The sequence below is a fragment of the Lagenorhynchus albirostris genome, chromosome 14 (genome assembly GCF_949774975.1).
Source record: "Lagenorhynchus albirostris chromosome 14, mLagAlb1.1, whole genome shotgun sequence".
Classification (NCBI taxonomy): Eukaryota; Metazoa; Chordata; class Mammalia; order Artiodactyla; family Delphinidae; genus Lagenorhynchus; species Lagenorhynchus albirostris.
In genome coordinates, this window is record NC_083108.1 from 23,345,619 (window position 1) to 23,366,100 (window position 20,482).

The window sequence follows — 20,482 nt, forward strand, 5'->3', positions numbered from 1 at the left end:
ATAAGAGCTTGAGGAGTATATCTATGTGTAGGCCATTGTGTCTTTCTGTAAGTCCAGCTGCTTGAGGCTGGTAAGCTAAGTAGAATTCCACAAGATTCCGTATTCTAGAGCCCATGACGGAACAACTTGCGAGGTGAAATGGGTACCTTGATCTGAATCTACTCTTGGTGGGGCAAAGGGGATGAGCACATACTTGATTAAGAAGGAGGTCACATAATGGGAAGCAGCCAGCAGACATCCAGTGAAGGTATGGATGATGGTGTTTGCATACCTATTAGATCTCATGGAGGGCAACAGCAGCCTGATAAACTCCGTATGCCATCTGAAGTAGAGTCTGTCGCTTGGGGCATGTGTCCCCACCAAGCATCTTTCCAGAGTTTTGTTCGGGAGCAAAGGAAGCAATTATCTACCACCACTTCGGCTAGAGCTGGAGTAAAGGGCATACACCTGTATGCCCAATCAGTAAGTGCTGTCACTCCCCTATGGCCTGATATAATATGGGCCCACTCTGCTAGTGGGTATGGCACTGAGGAATAGTTGTGTCCAGGGTCGCTTTTGGTACTCCAGGAGGGGGCTCATACATGTAATTTAGATGAGTCTGTAATGTTACTATATGCTTCTGGTGTTTGCTGTGTGTGTGTGTGTGTGTGTGTGCAGAGACGAGTGACCCTAATCGGCATGTGTGAGTTGGCTATTTCTTTCCAAATGGAGGCACCCCAGATGGGCTTTCCCTGAATCATGAAATTATCCTTTTGCCATTGTCCAGACTAGACTGTGAATCCATTGGCTACCTCCCAGGAGTGAGGGAAAAATATGTGCCCTTAGAAATCTCATTTTTATGATCTGTCGTAGATCAAGGTACACTGCCTCTAACTCTGCCAGTTGGACCGAGTCAAGAAAGCTGTCCTATACTAGGGATGTGCCATGGCCTATGTGTACAATGGTGGTGCTGCCAATGGTGAAGAATACCAACTCCCTTTCCATGTCAGATTTTGTTTGCAAGGAAGGGCCTCCCCAAACTACTAGATGGGCTGGCATGAGGGTGCCACTAGTTGCACCTCAATGTCAGTGAGCAAGGGGCTGGGCATGGGGAAACCACTTTCCTGTAATTTGGAAAGACCCTTGATATCAGATTTAGCCCTTTTCTGAAGGTGCTATTTCCATTTTAACAGTGAGGCCTCAGTGGCCGTGCCGAGCCTCTGCCAGGTTGAACCCCTCACAAAGTGGAGGAACATGGCCTTGTAATTTGGGGGGGGGACTCCCTGTAAGAAGAATTATCTGGATTTGGGGCCAATTAGGGCCTCTTCAGGATTGGAGGTGAAATCTAGGTCATCTGGGTTGCTCTGTTCAAAGAAGTGATAGATCCATTGACCCATACCAGTCTTACAGAGAGGGAGTCAGGCCTCATCTAGTGTTTTCCATTGGCTTTGAACCTTTGTGGTAATAACCGCAGTAGAAGGGTGATCTCAGTGCCAAGCGTTAAAAATCCAAGTAAACAGGGGAAGGGATTCTCTTTCTATACCTTTAGGGCTAGTGCCTTTGGGTTTGGACTCTCCCTGTCATTGGAAGCCTCAATTCTGGTGTTTCCCTTTTCCCACATGGAAGGCTAGAGGTTGCCCAGAGTTGGGTATTTCCCTTCCCCCAGGTCAGTGAGGCTTTGATAAAACCCCAGCAGGTTAGGCTCTGGTTAAATACTTTCTCCTGAGGCCAAACCTTATTAAGAAGAATAGAATGCTCTGGTGTATTTCAGAATGGTTCATTTTCCCCTATCCCTTGCTATAAGCATGAGGGGATTTTTCTCTGATATTTACTGTAGAACCTGAGGTAAGGTTTTGTGAGTTTACAGGAGGTAAAACTCACAAAAGTGTGGGGTCCCCCTGGATGATTGGGTCCCCTTAGAGTTTTTAACTCAGAGCAGTCCACACTGAGCCTCCAGCCAATCTCATTGTGTTTTCAATTTGCATTTCCATAATAGCTAATGATGTTGACCAACTTTTTTTTTTTTTTTTTTTTTTTTTTTCGGTTCGCGGGCCTCTCACTGTTGTGGCCTCTCCCGTTGCAGAGCACAGGCTCCAGACGCGCAGGCTCAGCGGCCATGGCTCACGGGCCCAGCCGCTCCGCGGCATGTGGGATCTTCCCAGACCGGGGCACGAACCCACGTCCCCTGCATCAGCAGGCGGACTCTCAACAACTGCGCCACCAGGGAAGCCCTGACCAACTTTTAATGTGCTTATTTGCCATCTGTATATCCTCTTCAACCAAATGTTTTCTGATATCTTTTGCCCATTTTCTGATTGGATTGCTTATTTGATTTTTCCCTTTCTTTCTTTCTCTTTCTTTCTTACTATTTTTGCTATTGAGCTTTTTCTTCTCAATTGGATATTTTTTTATTAATTTCTTAACAGCTCCATTAAGGTATCATTCATAAAACATACAATTCACCCATTTAAAGTGTACATTTCAATGGATTTTAGTGCAACCATCACCACAGTTGATTTTAGAACATTTTTATTATCCCACTTTCCCTCTTCCCCTCCCTCCACCCCCAGTCCTAAGCAACTACTAATAGTCTGTCTCTATTGATTCCCTATTCTGGACTTTCATATGAATGAAATCATATATTATGGGATCTTCTGACTGGCTTCTTTCACTCAGCATAATGTTTTCAAGGCTTATCCATGTTGTAACCTGTATGAGTAGTTTATGCCTTTATACGGCTGAATAGTATGTCAGTGTATGGATATACCACATTTTGTTCATACATTTGTCAGTTGATGGGCATTTGAGTTGTTTCTACTTTCTTGCTATTATGAATAATGCTAATGTGAACATTCATATGTGAATTTTTGTTTGGACATATATTTTTGTTTCTCTTGGGCATATACCTAGGAGTAGAATTACTGACTCTATGTTTAAGCTTGTGAGTGATCACCAAATTGTTTTTCAAAGTGGCTTCACTGTTCTACATTCTCACATACTTAGGAGGGTTCTGATTTTTCCACATGCTTGTTAACATTTGTTATTGTCTGTCTTTTTTATTTTAACCATCCTAGTTTGTCTAAAGTAGTATGTCACTGTGGTTTTCATTTGCATTTCCCTAATGAGTAATAACGTTGAGCCTCTTTTTCTGTGCATATTGGCCATTTATATATCTTCCTTGGAGTAATCTTTCTAAAGGCTACTGAAGTCTTAAGAAGTATATTCAAGTTATTTGCCCAGTTTTTAACTGGCTTGGCTTTTTATTATTGAGTTGTAGGAGCTCTTTTTATGTTCTAGACACAAATCCCTTATCACATAAGTGATCTGTAAATATTTTTCTCATTCTGTGGGTTGCCTTTTCACTCTTGATGGAGTCCCTTGAAGTACAAGAGTTTTAAATTTTGATGAAGTAAAATTTATCTATATTTTCTGTTGTTGCTTGTGCTTTTTGGTGTCATATCTAAAACACTCTTATTACCTCAAGGTCATGAAGATGTCCTGTTTTCTTCTTAAAGTTTTATAGTTTTAGCTCTTACATTTAGGCCTTTGATCCATTTTTTTTAAAGATTTTTTTGATGTGGAGCATTTTTAAAGTCTTTATTGAATTTGTTACAATATTATTTCTGTTTTATGTTTTGGTTTTTTGGCCGCGAGGCATGTGGGATCTTAGCTCCCTGACCAGGGATTGAACCCACACCCCCTGCATGGGAAGGTGAAGTCTTAACCACTGGACTGCCAGAGAAGTACCTGCCTTTGATCCATTTTGAGTTAACTTTTGTATATGGTATGAGGTAGAGGCCTAACTTCATTCTTTTGCATGTGGATATCCAGTTGTCCCAGCACCATTTGTTGAAGAGACTATTTTTCCTCTATTGAATTGTCTTGGCACTATGTCAAAAATCAATTGACAGTAAATGTGAGGGTTTATTTTGGACTCTCGGTTCTATTCCATTAATCTATATATCCATTCCTAGGCCAATATCATGTCTTGATCACTATAGATTTGTAGTAAGTTTGAAATCAGGAAATGTGAATTTTCCAACTTTGTTCTTCATTTTCAAATTGTTTTGGCTATTCCAGCTCCCTTGAATTTCCATTTGAATTTAGGATCAGCTTGTCAATTTCTGCAAAGAAACCAACTGGGATTTTGATAGGGATTATTTTGAATTTATAGGCCAATTTGGGGATAATTGCCATTTTAACAATATTGTCTTCTGATCCATGAACATCGGATATCTTTCCATTTATTTAGGTCTTCTTTAATTTTTTTCAGTAATGCTTCTTAGTTTTCAGAGTATAAGGTTTGCACTTCTTTTGTTAAATTATTCTCCAAAGTATGAAACTATGTATACAAGCCATTCTGAGGGTGCAGCTACACCGTCAGATCTTGCTAGTTCTACCTGAAATCTGTGATATTCTCAAAAGAGATCACAGATTGGATCGAACAGCACAAATATAATACCATGAAAGACAGAAGGCAACTGAAATTACCTGTGTTATAAAGCCTAGTTCACAGCCTTAGCTGCACAGTCAAATCACCTGGGGAACTTAAAAGCTATCCATTAGATAGGAATCTCGAGGGGTGAGACTTAGCACTTTTTAAAGCTCCCCAGGTGATTTCAAAGTGTAACTAAGATTGACATTTGCTGTTGTAAATTATCAACTAACTCATCTTCTAGTCAAAGACAGTGCTGTAATAATAGTAGCGACTTATTTTATCAGGTTGATATTTCATCTACCTAAATTAAAATAAAGTTGTATAATTGAAAATTATTTGGGAACTTCTTTGAGAAAGTATTTGAATTACTATTTGAACTGTTCAAAAATGTGTTATAAAACATTTCAAACAGTTGCAAAGAATAGTACAATGAACCCCCATGCATCAATTTCCTAACTTCAACAACCATCAACCAATAGCTATTCTTGTTTCATCTGTCCCTCCCACCCATTTTCCACTGTCACCCGAATTTTTTTTTAAATAAATTTATTTATTTATTTTTGGCTACATTGGGTCTTCGTTGCTGCACGTGGGCTTTCTCTAGTTGCAGCAAGCGGGGGCTACTCTTTGTTGTGGCGTGCGAGTTTCTCATTGCAGTGGCTTCTCTTGTTGCGGAGCACAGGCTCGAGGCGCGTGGGCTTCAGTAGTTGTGGCATGTGGGCTCAGTAGTTGTGGCTTGCGGGCTCTAGAGCACAGGCTCCATATCTGTGGCGCATGGGCTTAGTTGCTCCGCGGCATGTGGGATCTTCCCGGACCAGGGATCGAACCCATGTCCCCTGCATTGGCAGGCGGATTCTTAACCACTGCGCCACCAGGGAAGCCCCACCCTGAACATTTTTAAGTAAACCCTGGAAATAATATTTTACAATATCTGTAAATGTTTCAGTATGTAATTCTGAAATATTGGAATTGTAGCTCTAAAAGATTATTTTAAAACTTATCCTCTATATCATTATTGCACCTAAAAGTTTTAACAACATGAGGTAATTTTTATGTTATGTAGGAAGATATGATAAGAGAACAGAAGATATATCATCAGTACTTGGCACAGCGGCGTGAGGAAGAAAAAGCTCAGGAGAAAGAACTGGACAGAATGTTAGAGAAAGAGAAGGAAAAGAAGATTGCTGAGAAGGACAAGGAGCTGAGACTTAAAAAGGAGGCAAGAAAACAACTTTTGAATGAGGTCATGTGTACAAGAAAACTGCAAGTTCAAGAAAAGTGTAAGGAAATTAATTATAATTATATTATATTTGGGCCTTAATTCAATTTAAGTAGCAACCAAAATATTTATTAAATAAGTATTATGTGTGAAATACTATGAAGAATGTAAAAAGGATTAAGGCAAGATCGCTGCTTTGCAGGGACCTTACCTAATTGAATACTTGAATATCTTTCTCCAGTTGTCTCCATACATCCATACTTGCATGCCTTTGCTTGTGTAGTTTTCTCTCCCTATGATGCTTTTGATCTTGAGAAATCCTGGACATCCTTCAAGGCCAGCTCAAATATCTCATTCCTTGAGAGCCCCTCTGTGTTCCTCTATTCATAATAAATCTTCTTTCTGGGGTTCTCACCATTGCTTGTTCACATCTCTTAGCATACCACTGAATTCCCTCAGCTTCAGTGCTTGGTCACAGAAGGAAATATTTGTTGAGAGGATTCTATACCCAGATGTAAACATTTACTAGTAGGGTACTATGGACTTCACACTAGCTGTCTTTGCAAGAGAAAGCTCATCTTGGTTCCACTGGTTAATTCTCCACTCCAGGAATTATAATGGCAGTTGAAAATTGTTAAGCCAGTATTAGATGGAGTTTTAAGAAATGAGAAGAAAGCTTCTATGATAAAATGATTTCTGTATTGTCCCATGATAAATATTTTAGAATATATTGAGAAAACATGGAAAATTTAAGTATTTGGAACCATTTATAAACAAGGAAATAAAATCAACCATAATGCACCACCCAGGAATAGCTACTGTTCACAACTTCCTGTATTTCCTTTGAGTATTTTTTATTATATATGTCATTTCCCCTCACCAATTAGGATCTTGTTGTATATATTTTTTTTACAGCCTGCATTTCCCACTTATCATTAATATTTTTCCAGGTTATTTTTCTTCAGTTGTAAGATTTGTAATGCTGCCTAGAAATCCATTATAAAAATGGACCATAATTTATTTTACCTAAACACAGCTAATGGACCTTCAGCTTGTTTTGAATCTTTTTCCTCCTGTGTTAGCATTGGAGGTTACTGTCTCTGTACATAGGTTTTTTGGCTCATATATGATTAAGATAAATTCCTGTAAATGGATTTGGGACCAAAGATATGTACATTTTAGATGTATATTGCCTGGTTTTATTTATTCTTTTGTGAACTCTGTTCTGTCATTTTTTTACCTACTGGGTTGTTTAAGTTTTCCTTATTTAATTTATAAGAGACTTACATACTGTTTTTCCAATACTTATTTTGTAATAAATAAAGTCCCCTATTAATATAAATGGCAATAGAACTGTTTGTCCTCAAGAAGAGAAAGGTGAGAAGTGTTCAAACAGTGGTAATCTGGTATGAAAAAGGCTGATCATAGATTTCAATGACAAATGATTAAGAGAAAATCTCTGTAGATTGCAGCACTTATGAATCTAAACCCTATTCTTTCCTTAAAGGAGATGACTACTTCTACCTTATTAAGCTAAGATCCAGCCCAGTGATTCTAAGCTCTGCCTTTCTAAAGACAATATGGCATTGATGCCCCGAAAGATGTCAGCAAGTCTTTTCTGAAAAAGTCATTCAGCGGGCTTCCCTGGTGGCGCAGTGGTTGAGAGTCCGCCTGCCAATGCAGGGGAGGGGGGTTCATGCCCCGGTCTGGGAAGATCCCACATGCCGCGGAGTGGCTGGGCCCGTGAGCCGTGGCCCGCTGAGCCTGGGCGTCCGGAGCCTGTGCTCCGCAACGCGAGAGGCCACAGCAGTGAGAGGCCGGCGTACCGCAAAAAAAAAAAAAGTCATTCAGCAAAAATTACTTTTGTCTTTCTTAGTGCAACGAAAAGCAAAAGAACAGGAAGAACGTGCTATGGAACAGGAATGCATAAATGAAGGTCTTAAAGAGCTTAACCGTGAAGAGAGGGAGGATTTTACAAGGTATGATTTTGTTTTCTTTATTATTACTAACTAACCAAAAATAGGAGATTTTTAGCATAGAAGACAATGTGCCATAATTCATGTATTATTGATGTTATTTTACATCAGTCTTACGTTTGTCCTAAAAGCTCAATTCAGTTTATAAAATTTCATATAAAAATAAGCAACAACCATTTTGGTAAAATTAAATTCTGTACATTGTGTAATTCTGATTATACACATTAGGTATTAAACTAGATAAACATCTTAAAAAATAAAACAAATTAGAAACATTTTTTATAAAGTAGGCACCAACCCTAAATCATAATGAAATAAGTTTTTTCCCCCATGAAATAAACCCGGAAATACAGCATGACCTAATTAGTTAGATTAACAGAAATGGCTTATGGGGTTATGATTCCATGCAAATGTCCCAGGAAGATTTTTTGTAGCCTCGCTGAGCTGGAAAACTGAAGTGCTCTGGGTGCTTTGAGATGTACCACTTCCCTCCTCGGGCAAGTGTCCCTCTGATCACCATAATCAGGCTCAGGTAGAGAAAACTGGCTGATGCCTCCTTGCAGCCTTTCACAGATCATAGCAGTCCCTTCCCACTGATGACTATGACACCCAATTCAGGTGACCAGTGTGGTGGAGAAAGAGGACCTGACTCCTCTAATTGCTGGTCACCCTCCCTGTACCTAGGGCCTGTTCCCCGGCTCACCCATATTTGGTGCATAGAAATAAGCTCTCTTCTTTATAGGAAGAGTATGGTTTATATACCTGAGCCTATTGTTACTTTGGGGGCACTACCAACAATATCTGGCCGACCCTACTGACTTCCTCTACTTGTTCTGCTCTGGAGGTCCTTCCTTCTCACTTTTGAAAAGTCTGTTGTTGGAGATGTGAAGGGAATTTAATGAATAACAACTCTCTTCCCTGCCCAACTTTTATTTTTTTCTTATTTTAACATCTTTATTGGAGTATAATTGCTTTCCAATGGTGTGTTACTTTCTGCTATATCATAAAGTGAATCCGCTCTACGTATACATATATCCCCATGTCCCCTCCCTCTTGCGTCTCCCCCCCACCCTCCGTATCCCACCCCTCTAGGTGCTCACAGAGCACCTAGATCTCCCTGTGCTATGCGGCTGCTTCCCACTACCTGTTTTACATTTCGTAGTGTATATATGTCCATGCCACTCTCTCACTTCATCCCAGCTTACCCTTCCCCCTCCCAGTGTCCTCAAGTCCATTCTCTACGTCTGCATCTTTATTCCTGTCCTGCCCCTAGGTTCTACTTCACTCTGTATGACAGACTCTGGGTCCATCCACGTCACTACAAATAACTCAATTTCGTTTCTTTTTATGGCTGAGTAATATTCCATTGTATATATGTGCCACAACTTCTTTATCCATTCATCTGTCGATGGACACTTAGGTTGCTTCCATGTCCTGGCTATTGCAAATAGTGCTGCAATGAACATTGTGGTACATGAGTCTATTTTCTCTTTTTTCAGTTTTGCTTCAGAATGTATTTATTTAGGTTTATAAAATATTAAATATATTTATAATATATGTAAATATATATTTTTAAATCTGAAATTCAAATTTAACCCAGTGTCCTATTTTTTTTAACACCTTTATTGGAGTATAATCGCTTTACAATGGTGTGTTAGTTTCTGCTGTATAACAAAGTGAACCAGCTATATATAAACACACATCCCCATATCTCCTCCCTCTTGCGTCTCCCTCCCACCCTCCCTATCCCACCCGTCTAGGTGGTCACATAGCACGGAGCTGATCTCCCTGTGCTATGTGGCTGCTTCCCACTAGCTATCTATTTTACATTTGCTAGTGTATATATGTCCAGTCCACTCTCTCACTTCATCCCAGCTTACCCTTCCCCCTCCCTGTGTCCTCAAGTCCATTCTCTACGTCTGTGTCTTTATTCCTGTCCTGCCCCTAGGTTCTTCAGAACCCCCCCTTCCCCCCTCCTTTTTTTTTTTAGATTCCATATCTTGTGTTAGCATATGGTATTTGTTTTTTTTTTACATCTTTATTGGAGTATAATTGCTTTACAATGGTGTGTTAGTTTCTGCTTTATAACAAAGTGAATCAGTTATACATATGCATATGTTCCCATATATCTTCGCTCTTGCATCTCCCTCCCTCCCACCCTCCCTACCCCACCCCTCCAGGCACTCACAAAGCACCGAGCTGATCTCCCTGTGCTATGCGGCTGCTTCCCACTAGCTATCTACCTTACATTTGGTAGTGTATATATGTCCATGCCTATTTCTCGCTTTGTCACAGCTTACCCTTCCCCCTCCCCATATCCCAAGTCCATTCTCTAGTAGGTCTGTGTCTTTATTCCTGTGTTACCCCTAGGTTCTTCATGACATTTTTTTTTCTTAGATTCCATATATATGTGTTAGCATATGGTATTTGTATTTCTCTTTCTGACTTACTTCACTCTGTATGACAGACTCTACGTCCATACACCTCACTACAAATAACTCAATTTCTTTTCTTTTTATGGCTGAGTAATATTCCATTGTATATATGTGCCACATCTTCTTTATCCATTCATCTGTCGATGGACACTGAGGTTGCGTCCATGTCCTGGCTATTGCAAATAGTGCTGCAATGAACATTTTGGTACATGACTCTTTTTGAATTATGGTTTTCTCAGGGTATATGCCCAGAAGTGGGATTGCTGGATCGTATGGTAGTTCTATTTTTAGTTTTTTAAGGAACCTCCATACTGTTCTCCATAGTGGCTGTATCAATTTACATTCCCACCAACAGTGCAAGAGGGTTCCCTTTTCTCCACACCTTCTCCAGCATTTATTGTTTGTAGATATTTTGATGATGGCCATTCTGACTGGTGTGAGGTGATACCTCATTGTAGTTTTGGTTTGCATGTCTCTAATAATTAGTGATGTTGAGCATCCTTTCATGTGTTTGTTGGCAATCTGTATATCTTCTTTGGAGAAATGTCTATTTAGGTCTTCTGCCCATTTTTGGATTGGGTTGTTTGTTTCTTTGATATTGAGTTGCATGAGCTGCTTGTAAATTTTAGAGGTTAATCTTTTGTCAGTTACTTCATTTGCAAATATTTTCTCCCATTGTGAGGGCTGTCCTTTCGTCTTGTTTATGTTTTCGTTTGCTGTGCAAAAGCTTTTAAGTTTCATTAGGTCCCATTTGTTTATTTTTGTTTCTATTTCCATTTCTCTAGGAGGTGGGTCAAAAAGGATCTTGCTGTGATTTATGTCATAGAGTGTTCTGCCTATGTTTTCCTCTAAGAGTTTGACAGTGTCTGGCCTTACATTTAGGTCTTTAATCCATTTTGAGTTTATTTTTGTGAATAGCGTTAGGGAGTGTTCTAATTTCATTCTTTTACATGTAGCTGTCTAGATTTCCCAGCACCACTTCTTGAAGAGGCTGTCTTTTCTCCACTGTATATTCTTGCCTCCTTTACCAAAAATAAGGTGACCATATGTGCATGTGTTTATCTCTGGGCTTTCCATCCTGTTCCATTGATCTATATTTCTGTTTTTTTGCCAGTACCATATTGTCTTGATTACTGTAGCTTTGTAGTATAGTCTGAAGTCAGGGAGCCTGATTCCTGCAGCTCCATTTTTCTTTACAAGATTGCTTTGGCTATTTGGGGTCTTTTGTGTTTCCATACAAATTGTGAAATATTTTGTTCTAGTGCTGTGAAAATGTCAGTGGTACTTTAATAGGGATTGCATTGAATCTGTATATTGCTTTGGGTAGTAGAGTCATTTGCACAATATTGATTCTTCCAATCCAAGAACATGGTATATCTCTCCACCTGTTTGTATCATCTTTAATTTCTTTCATCAGTGTCTTATAGTTTTCTGTATACAGGTCTTTTGTCTCCTTAGGTAGGTTTATTCCTAGGTATTTTATTCTTTTGTTGCAGTGGTAAATGGGAGTGTTTCCTTAATTTCTCTTTCCGCTTTTTCATCACTAGTGTATAGGATTGCAAGAGATTTCTGTGCATTAATTTTGTATCCTGCTGCTTTACCAAATTCATTGATTAGCGCTAGTAGTTTTCTGGTAGCATCTTTAGGATTCTCTATGTATAGTATCATGTCATCTGCAAACAGTGACAGCTTTACTTCTTTTCCGATTTGGATTCCTTTTATTTCTTTTTCTTCTCTGATTGCTGTGGCTAAAACTTCCAAAACAATGTTGAATGATAGTGGTGAGAGTGGGCAAACTTGTCTTGTTCCTGATCTTGGAGGAAATGCTTTCAGTTTTTCACCATTGAGAACTGTGTTGGCTGTGGGTTTGTCATATATGACCTTTATTATGTTGAGGTAAGTTCCCTCTATGCCTAGTTTCTGGAGGGTTTTTATCATAAATGGATGTTGGATTTTGTCAAAAGTTTATTCTGCATCTATTGAGAGGATCATATGAATTTTCTCCTTCAGTTTGTTAATATGGTGTATCACATTGATTGATTTGCGTATATTGAAGAATCCTTGCATTCCTGGGATAAGCCCCACTTGATCATGATGTATGATCCTTTTAATGTGCTGTTGGATTCTGTTTACTAGTATTTTGTTGAGGATTTTTACATCTATGTTCATCAGTGATATTGGCCTGTAGTTTTCTTTCTTTGTGACATCTTTGTCTGGTTTTGGTATCAGGGTGATGGTGGCCCTTAGAATAAGTATGGGAGTGTTCCTCCCTCTGCTATATTTGGAAGAGTTTGAGAAGGATAAGTGTTAGCTCTTCTCTAAATGTTTGATAGAATTTGCCTGTGAAGCCATCTGGTACTGGACTTTTGTTTGTTGGAAGATTTTTAATCACAGTTTCAATTTCAGTGCTTGTGATTGGTCTGTTTAGATTTTCTATTTCCTCCTGGTTCAGTCTCAGAAGGTTGTGCTTTTCTACGAATGTGTCCATTTCTTCCAGATTGTCCATTTTATTGGCATAGAGTTGCTTGTAGTAATCTCTCATGATCCTTTGTATTTCTGCAGTGTCAGTTGTTACTTCTCCTTTTTCGTTTCTAATTCTGTTGATTTGAGTCTTCTCCCTTTTTATCTTGATGAGTCTGGCTAATGGTTATCAATTTTCTTTATCTTCTCAAAGAACCAGCTTTTAGTTTTATTGATCTTTGCTATCGTTTCCTTCATTTCTTTTTCATTTATTTCTGATCTGACGTTTATGATTTCTTTCCTTCTGCTACCTTTGGGTTTTTTTGTTCTTTTTTCTCTGATTGTTTTAGGTGTAAATTTACGTTGTTTATTTGAGATGTTTCTTGAGGTAGGATTGTATTGCTCTAAACTTCCCTCTTAGAACTGCTTTTGCTGCATCCCATAGGTTTTGGGTCATCGTGTTTTCATTGTCATTTGTCTCTAGGTATTTTTTGATTACCTCTTTGATTTCTTCAGTGATCTCTTGGTTATTAAGTAGTGTATTCTTTGGTCTCCATGTGTTTGTATCTTTTACAGATTTTTTCCTGTAATTGATATCTAGTCTCATAGTGTGTGGTCAGAAAAGATTCTTGACAAGATTTCAAGTTTTTTAATTTACCAAAGCTGATTTGTGTCCCAAGATATGATCTGTCCTAGAGAATGTTCCATGAGCACTTGAGAAGAAAGTGTATTCTGTTGTTTTTGGATGGAGTGTCGTATAAATATCAATTAAGTCCATCTTGTTTAATGTATCATTTCATGCTTGTGTTTCCTTATTTATTTTCATTTTGGATGATCTGTCCTTTAGTTAAAGTCACCTACTTTGCTTGTGTTACTGTTGATTTCCCCTTTTATGGCTGTTAGTATTTGCCTTATGTATTGAGGTGCTCCTATGTTGGGGACATAAATACTTAAAATTGTTATATCTTCTTCTTGGTTTGATCCCTTAATCATTATGTAGTGTCCTTCTTTGTCTCTTGTAATAGTCTTTATTTTAAAGTCTATATTTTCTGATAATAAGACTTGCTAATCCAGCTTTCTTTTGATTTTCATTTTCATGGAATATCTTTTTCCACCCCCTCACTTTCAGTCTGTATGTGTCCCTAGGTCTGAAGTGGGTCTCTTGTAGACAGCATATATATGGGTCTTGTTTCTGTATCCATTCAGCCAATCTATGTCTTTTGGTTGGAGCATTTAATCCATTTACATTTTAGGTAGTTATTGATATGTATATTCCTATTACCATTTTGTTAATTGTTTTGGGTTTGTTATTGTAGGTCTTTTCCTTCTCTTGTTTTTTCTGTCTAGGGAAGTTCCTTTAGCATTTGTTGTAAAGCTGGTTTTGTGGTGCTGGATTCTCTTAGGTTTTTCTTGTCTGTAAAGGTTTTATTTTCTCTGTCGAATCTGGATGAGATCCTTGCTGGATAGAGTAATCTTGGTTGTAGGTTTTTCCCTTTCATCACTTTAAATATGTCCTGCCACTCCCTTCTGGCTTGCAGAGTTTCTGCTGAAAGATCAGGTGTTAACCTTATGGGGATTCCCTTGTATGTTATTTGTTACTTTTCCCTTGCTGCTTTTAATATTTTTTCTTTGTATTTAATTTTTGATAGTTTGATTAATATGTGTCTTGGCATGTTTCTCCTTGGAATTATTCTCTATCGGACTCTTTGTGCTTCCTGGACTTGATTGGCTATTTCCTTTCCCATGTTAGGGTAGTTTTCAACTATAATCTCTTCAAATATTCTCTCAGTCCCTTTCTTTTTGTCTTCTTCTTCTGGAACCCCTATAATTCAAATGTTGTCCCAGAGATCTCTGAGACTGTCCTCAATTCTTTTCATTCTTTTTTCTTTATTCTGCTCTGCAGTAGTTATTTCCAGTATTTTATCTTCCAGGTCACTTATCCGTTCTTCTGCTATTGATTCCTTCTAGAGAATTTTTAATTTCATTTATTGTGTTGTTCATCATTGTTTGTTTGGTCTTTAGTTCTTCTAGGTCCTTCTTAAATGTTTCTTGTATTTTCTCCTTCTATTTCCAAGATTTTGGATCATCTTTATTATCATTACTCTGAATTCTTTTTCAGGTAGACTGCCTATTTTCTGTTCATTGTTTTGGTCGGGTGGGTTTTTTCCTTGCTCCTTCATCTGCTGTGTATTTCTCTGTCTTCTCATTTTGCTTAACTTACTGTGTTTGGGGTCTCCTTTTCACAGGCTGCAGGTTCGTAGTTCCCATTGTTTTTGGTGTCTGTCCGTAGTGGCTAAGTTTGGTTCAGTGGGTTGTAGGCCTCCTGGTGGAGGGGTTGGTGCCTGTGTTCTGGTTGATGAGCCTGCATCTTGTCTTTCTGCTGGGCAGGACTGCATCCGATGGTGTGTTTTGGGGTGTTTGTAACCTTATTATGATTTTAGGCAGCCTCTCTACTAATGGGTGGGGTTGTGTTCCTGTCTTGCTAGTTGTTTGGCATTGGGTGTCCCGCCCTTGAGGTTGCTGGTCATTGAGTGGAGCTGGGTCTTAGCGTTGAGACGGAGATCTCTGGGAGAGCTCTCGCCAATTGATATTACGTGGGGCCAGGAGGTCTCTGCTGGACCAATGTCCTGAACTTGGCTCTCCCACCTCAGAGGTTCAGGCCGAAAACCTGGCAGGAGCACCAAGACCCTGTTAGCCACACAGCAGCTGTGCAAACTTGGGCAGCCTATTTTATTTTCCCTGCCTCAGTTTCTCCATCTCCAAACTTCTGGACCTCCACACTCCAGAGGCCCTCCTTTCAACGTGCTGCCTCTCCCCTTCTGTGCAGGTCCTAAGCCCCTGCCCAACTTTTGAATCAACTGAGAAATAAGAAAAGTAGTGTGAGCAGAAGGTATTACAGTTACCTACTGGTGTATAACAACACACCCCCAAATTTGTGGTTTAAAGTGAGTTATGATTATGTCTCATGATTCTGTGGTTGACAAGGCTCAGCTGGGTGGTTCTTGCTTGGGGTCTCTCATGTGGTTCAAGTCAGATGCTGGCTGGGGCTACATTCATGAGAAGGCTCAGCTGGAATGCACACCTAAGATACCTATTCATATAGCTTGTAGCACGTACTGACTGTGCCTGGGGATCTCATCTGGTATTACCAGCCGGAACACCTACACATGGCCTCTCCATGTGGCTTGGGGTTCTTACAGTGTGATAGCTGGTTTTGAGAGGGATAGTTCCAACAGCAAGCATTCCAAGAGACAGGAAGAGCAAGCTGCCAGGCCAATTAAGGACTACATCTAGGACTGCTATAGCATCATTTCTGTCATATTCTGTTGGCCATAAAAAGCAGCCAGTGGCGCAGTGGTTGGGAGTCCGCCTGCCGATGCAGGGGACACGGGTTCGTGCCCTGGTCCGGGAGGATCCCACATGCCGCGGAGCGGCTGGACCCGTGAGCCATGGCCGCTGAGCCTGCGTGTCCGGAGACTGTGCTCCGTAACGGGAGGCCACGGCAGTGAGAGGCCCATGTACCGCAAAAAAAAAAAAAAAAAAGCAGCCATGGGGCCCATCTAGATTCAGTGGGATGGAGAAATAAGCTCCACGTCTTGATAGGGGAGTAGAGGTCCACATTGCAGAAGAGCATATGAGAGGGGGCGATATCACTGTGGCAGTCTTTGGAAAATGGAATCTGCCACACAGAGGCGTATGCATGCTGTAATCTCTATTTCTGATAAAGTCTTATATTAATAATGTGGCTTATAGATTGTAAAATGGTAAAACTGCTATGGAAAACAATATGAAGTTTCCTCAAAAAATTAAAAATAGAAATACCATATGATCCAGTAATCCCACTTCTGGGTATAAATCCAAAATAAATGAAAGCAGGACCTTAAAGAGATGTTTGTATACTTGTGTTCATAGCAGCACTATTCACAGTAGCCAAGGTGGAAATAACCCAAATATCCATTAACAGGTGAATGGATAAACAAAGTGTGGTATGTACATACAGTTGAATATTATTCAGCTTTAAAACGGAAGGAAATCCTGTCAGATATTACAGCATGGATGAACCTTGAGGACGTGCTAAGTAAAATAAACCAGTCACAAAAAGACAGATGCTGTATGATCTCACTTACTTGAGGTACCTAGAATAGTCAAATTCATAAAGACAGCAAGTAGAATGGTGGTTACCGAGGGCTGGTGGGAGGGGACAAAAAAGAGTTGTTGTTTAATGGATATAGAGTTTCAGATTTGCAAGACGAAAAGTTCTGGAGATCTGCTTCACAACAATGTGAATATACTTAACACTACTGAACTGTACACTTAAAAATGGTTAAGATGGTAAATTTTACATTATGTGTTTTTTACCACAGTAAAAAAAATCACTATAAATTTTAAAATGTGGCTTATATATTTTTAACTGTGGCTTATATATGGAGGAAATCATCTAGTTAATACTGAACAGAATGAGTCAAACTTACCCACCCGGTCACCAGCAACCCACCCAGTCACCAGCAGTGCCAGACCACTGCAGGCCTCCCCTGCAGGGAGAATAGGCCCCCTTTGATACAGAAAGCGGACAAGAAATAGGCAGAACAACTTGTTCCATTTTACCTTCTTCCTTGGAGGGGAGTGAGAGGGGATGGAGAGAGGCCAAGGGCTCTCTCCACATAGCAGTCAATATTTTGAATGAAGAAGAGACATTCCCTCGCTAAAATCAATTTGTTCTAAGGTTGTCTTAATTATTATTGGGTAATAAACACATTATTAAATTTTTCATCTATTTCTTCCCCTCTCACCCTGATTTTAATGGGAATTTTAATTTGACTTTAAAAATTATATTTTAAGTGTAATGGTCTACATAAATCCAAATACTTACTTTGACAGTTTTATACTTTGACATTTCTGATACCTTAGACGCTCCAGTTTAGCCCAGGAGTACAGGAAGCAACTTCAGATGCAAATGTGCTCCCAACAGCAGGCCCGTGAAGCGGAGAAGGAGGAGGAACGCCGAGAGTTTGAAGCAGGGATGACAGCAGAGAAGAATTTCCAGGACAAGATCCAGGAGATCCTGTCCACCCATCAAGTGCTGCCCCGAAATATTCATCCCATGCGGAGAGCATGCCCTAATAAACTTCCACCATAGTTTCATAAACATCAACCTAGTTTTTCTCAGTCTTTTACTATTTTAAACTATAGCATGCCTGTATATCCCTTTTAACTCATGGATAAACTGTTCTTTTATACTGAGTTTGCATAATTATATGCCACGAAAGTTTCTTCTTACAGATTAAACTGTCCCTTTTTGAGATTTCATAGACTGACAAATCTGAATGATCTACTTCCTATCACATAGTTATTTTCCTTTTTTATCTCCATGCCTCCCTTTCTTGTTCATTTATTAATAGCTTCACTTTCTTCCATCCATCTGCCAATATGCCCATTTCCTCTTGCCTCCTTTCTCTTCTCTCTCACAGACATAATTCACAATATTAGCAGGGCATTTTTGCAGGAAGAGCTGGGACTATCAGCCACTTTCATTAACCTGCTTATTCAGTCATTAAACAAATGTTTACTGAGTGCCTTTCATGTGCCAGCACCATTCTGGATCCTGAGACTTCAGCAAGAACAAAGCAAGCCCCTTGCTCTCATGGAGGTTACATCCTAGTGGAGGAAACCAGGTAGGTGTTAAGTGCTATAGGCAAGAAGTGGCAGGAGTGCTATTTTATTTTATATGTGATAGAATAGATCTCCTGGAGCAGCTGATATTTGAATGAACCAGCCATGTGGCTGTCTGGGGGGAAGACATCCCAGGCAGAAGAAAGAGCCAGTGCAAGGGCCTTGGGGCAGAAGTCTGCTTAGTGCATATGAGGCTTTGCATTTGTGCTGGAGTAGAGTGAGGAGAGAGTGGTAGAAGACTAATTGGAAAGGTAGTGGGGGCCAGATGATGTAAGGCCTTGGAACCAGGGTAAAGACTGGCTTTTACTTCTATAGGAAGCTGTTATAGGGTTTTGAGCAGAGGAGCAACGTGATACGATGTAAGAGGGTTGCTGGCTACCATGTAGAGAATAGACTTCAAGGAGACAAGAAACAAGGATTCAGTTAAGAAGTGATCACAATATCCCAGGTTAGGGGTGATGGTAGTATGGTAGCCAGCCTCCAAGATGACCCCTAATAATTCTCGATGTAGAGAATGTACACACGGAAGTATGTGTTTATGCCCTCGTATAGTCCCCTTCCACCCTGAATCTTGGGCACTATGTAAAATGTGTGCATATACTGGTTAAAAAAGAAAGGTAGAAAGAAATCGACATGTTCATATTCCTAAAGTTCAGTATTATAATTATTTCTACTTCTTTGAAAAGTTCCCTCCAAGGCTTTTTTTATATGGATACTCATTTTTACATTGTAAATACTCTGCCATGTTTCTTCACCTATCACATTTACAAATGGCTACATAATAGTCTACTGTTTTTCCTATAATTTATGAAACATTAGACTTTGAGTTTATTTCAAATTTGTCACTATTACAAATTTTTCTATACAACATTCATTTGAATTGTTTCCTTAGAGTCATGCGGTTCCCTGGAGTGGGATTTTTGGGTCAAAGGGGATAAACATTTATATACTTTTGCTTTCAAGCACCACATTTGCAAAAGAAGTTTTTAGAGTTGCAGACTCTTTAGGGAAATATTTTCAGGGCCAGTTGGTATTCTCCCTGAAGGTTTAAAATGTATTTAAGCAAATTGTTTGCTAGAATCTCTGAGAGGTTTTTTCTTTAACCTTTCTACCCATTCATCCACTCTTAACCTCAGCTCTGGGAATCTAGCTCCTCCTTTGGATCCTTTCGAGCCTCCCTGTGGCCAACATTAATCTCTAATCCAAAAGTGGGAGTGGGAGTCTTGGCCACAAAAAGAAGAAAAAAAAAGTCTATCATTGAAGTTTTGTTGAAAATCAACTGACCGTTAATATAAGGATTCATTTCCAGACATGCTACTCTGTTCCATTAATTTGTCTGTCCTTACACCAACACAAAACTGTAGTGATGATCACCGTAGCCTTCAATAAGGCTTGAAATTGGTAGTGTAAGGCATCCAATGTTGTTCTCTTTTTTTCCCGCCCAAAATTGTTTTGTCTATTCTAGTTTCTTTAAATTTCCATATAATCGTTAGGATCATCTTGTCAATTTCTACAAAGATGCCTACTGAGATTTTGATAGAGATTGCATTGTATCTATAGATCAATTTGGGGAGAACTGCCATCTTAACAATAATGAGTTTTCCAACCCTTGAAGATCTATCTCCCTATCCACTGAGGTCATGTTTAAATTTTTAAGCAATATTTTATGGTTTTCAGTGTGCAGGACTTGTGCTTCTTTTGTTCAACTTATTCCTAAGTGTTTCTCTTCAGTGCTATTACAAACAGAATTGTTTTCTCAAATTCATTTTTGGATTTTTCATTGTTAATGTATAGCAATGTGACTGATTTTTGTATATTGAACTCGTATCCTGTGACCTTGCTAAACTCACTTATTAGTTCTTGTAGGGTTTTTTTGGTTTTTCTTTTTTGAGATTGTGTAGGATTTCCTACATTCAGGATCATGTCATTTGCAAATAAAGACAGTTTATTTCTTTCCAATTTGGATGCCTGTTGTTTCTTTTTCTTTCTTTAACTGCACTGGTTAGTGCAATATCAAGTATGATATTGAATAGAATTAGAAAACATAGACATTCTTGACTTGTCCCCAGTTTTAAGGGAAAATGCTCATTCTTTAACCATTAAGTATGATGTTATCTGTAGGTTTCTCATAGATGCCCTTTACCACGGTGAGGATGTTCCCTTCTCTTCCTGTTTTATTGAGAGTCTGTATATAAAGAGGTGTTGGAGCTTATCAAATGCTTTTTCTGTGCCTGTTGAATTGAACATGTGATTTTTGTTCTTTTGTTCCATTAATATGGTGTATTACATTAATTTATTTTCAGAT

General features: G+C 39.3%; 1 protein-coding gene across 1 annotated transcript in view; it reads left to right on the forward strand.

Moving 5' to 3' along the window:
- The window catches only part of CFAP53 (cilia and flagella associated protein 53), a 66,857-nt gene extending 49,202 nt beyond the window's left edge, over positions 1-17,655 (forward strand). Inside the window, exons 6-8 of the mRNA XM_060121612.1 lie at positions 5,481-5,697; positions 7,513-7,615; positions 17,416-17,655. Coding sequence (XP_059977595.1) covers positions 5,481-5,697; positions 7,513-7,615; positions 17,416-17,644 — 549 coding nt within the window. The 3' untranslated portion in view covers positions 17,645-17,655. The remainder of the gene's footprint in view (positions 1-5,480; positions 5,698-7,512; positions 7,616-17,415) is intronic.
- The last annotated feature ends 2,827 nt before the right edge of the window (positions 17,656-20,482 follow it).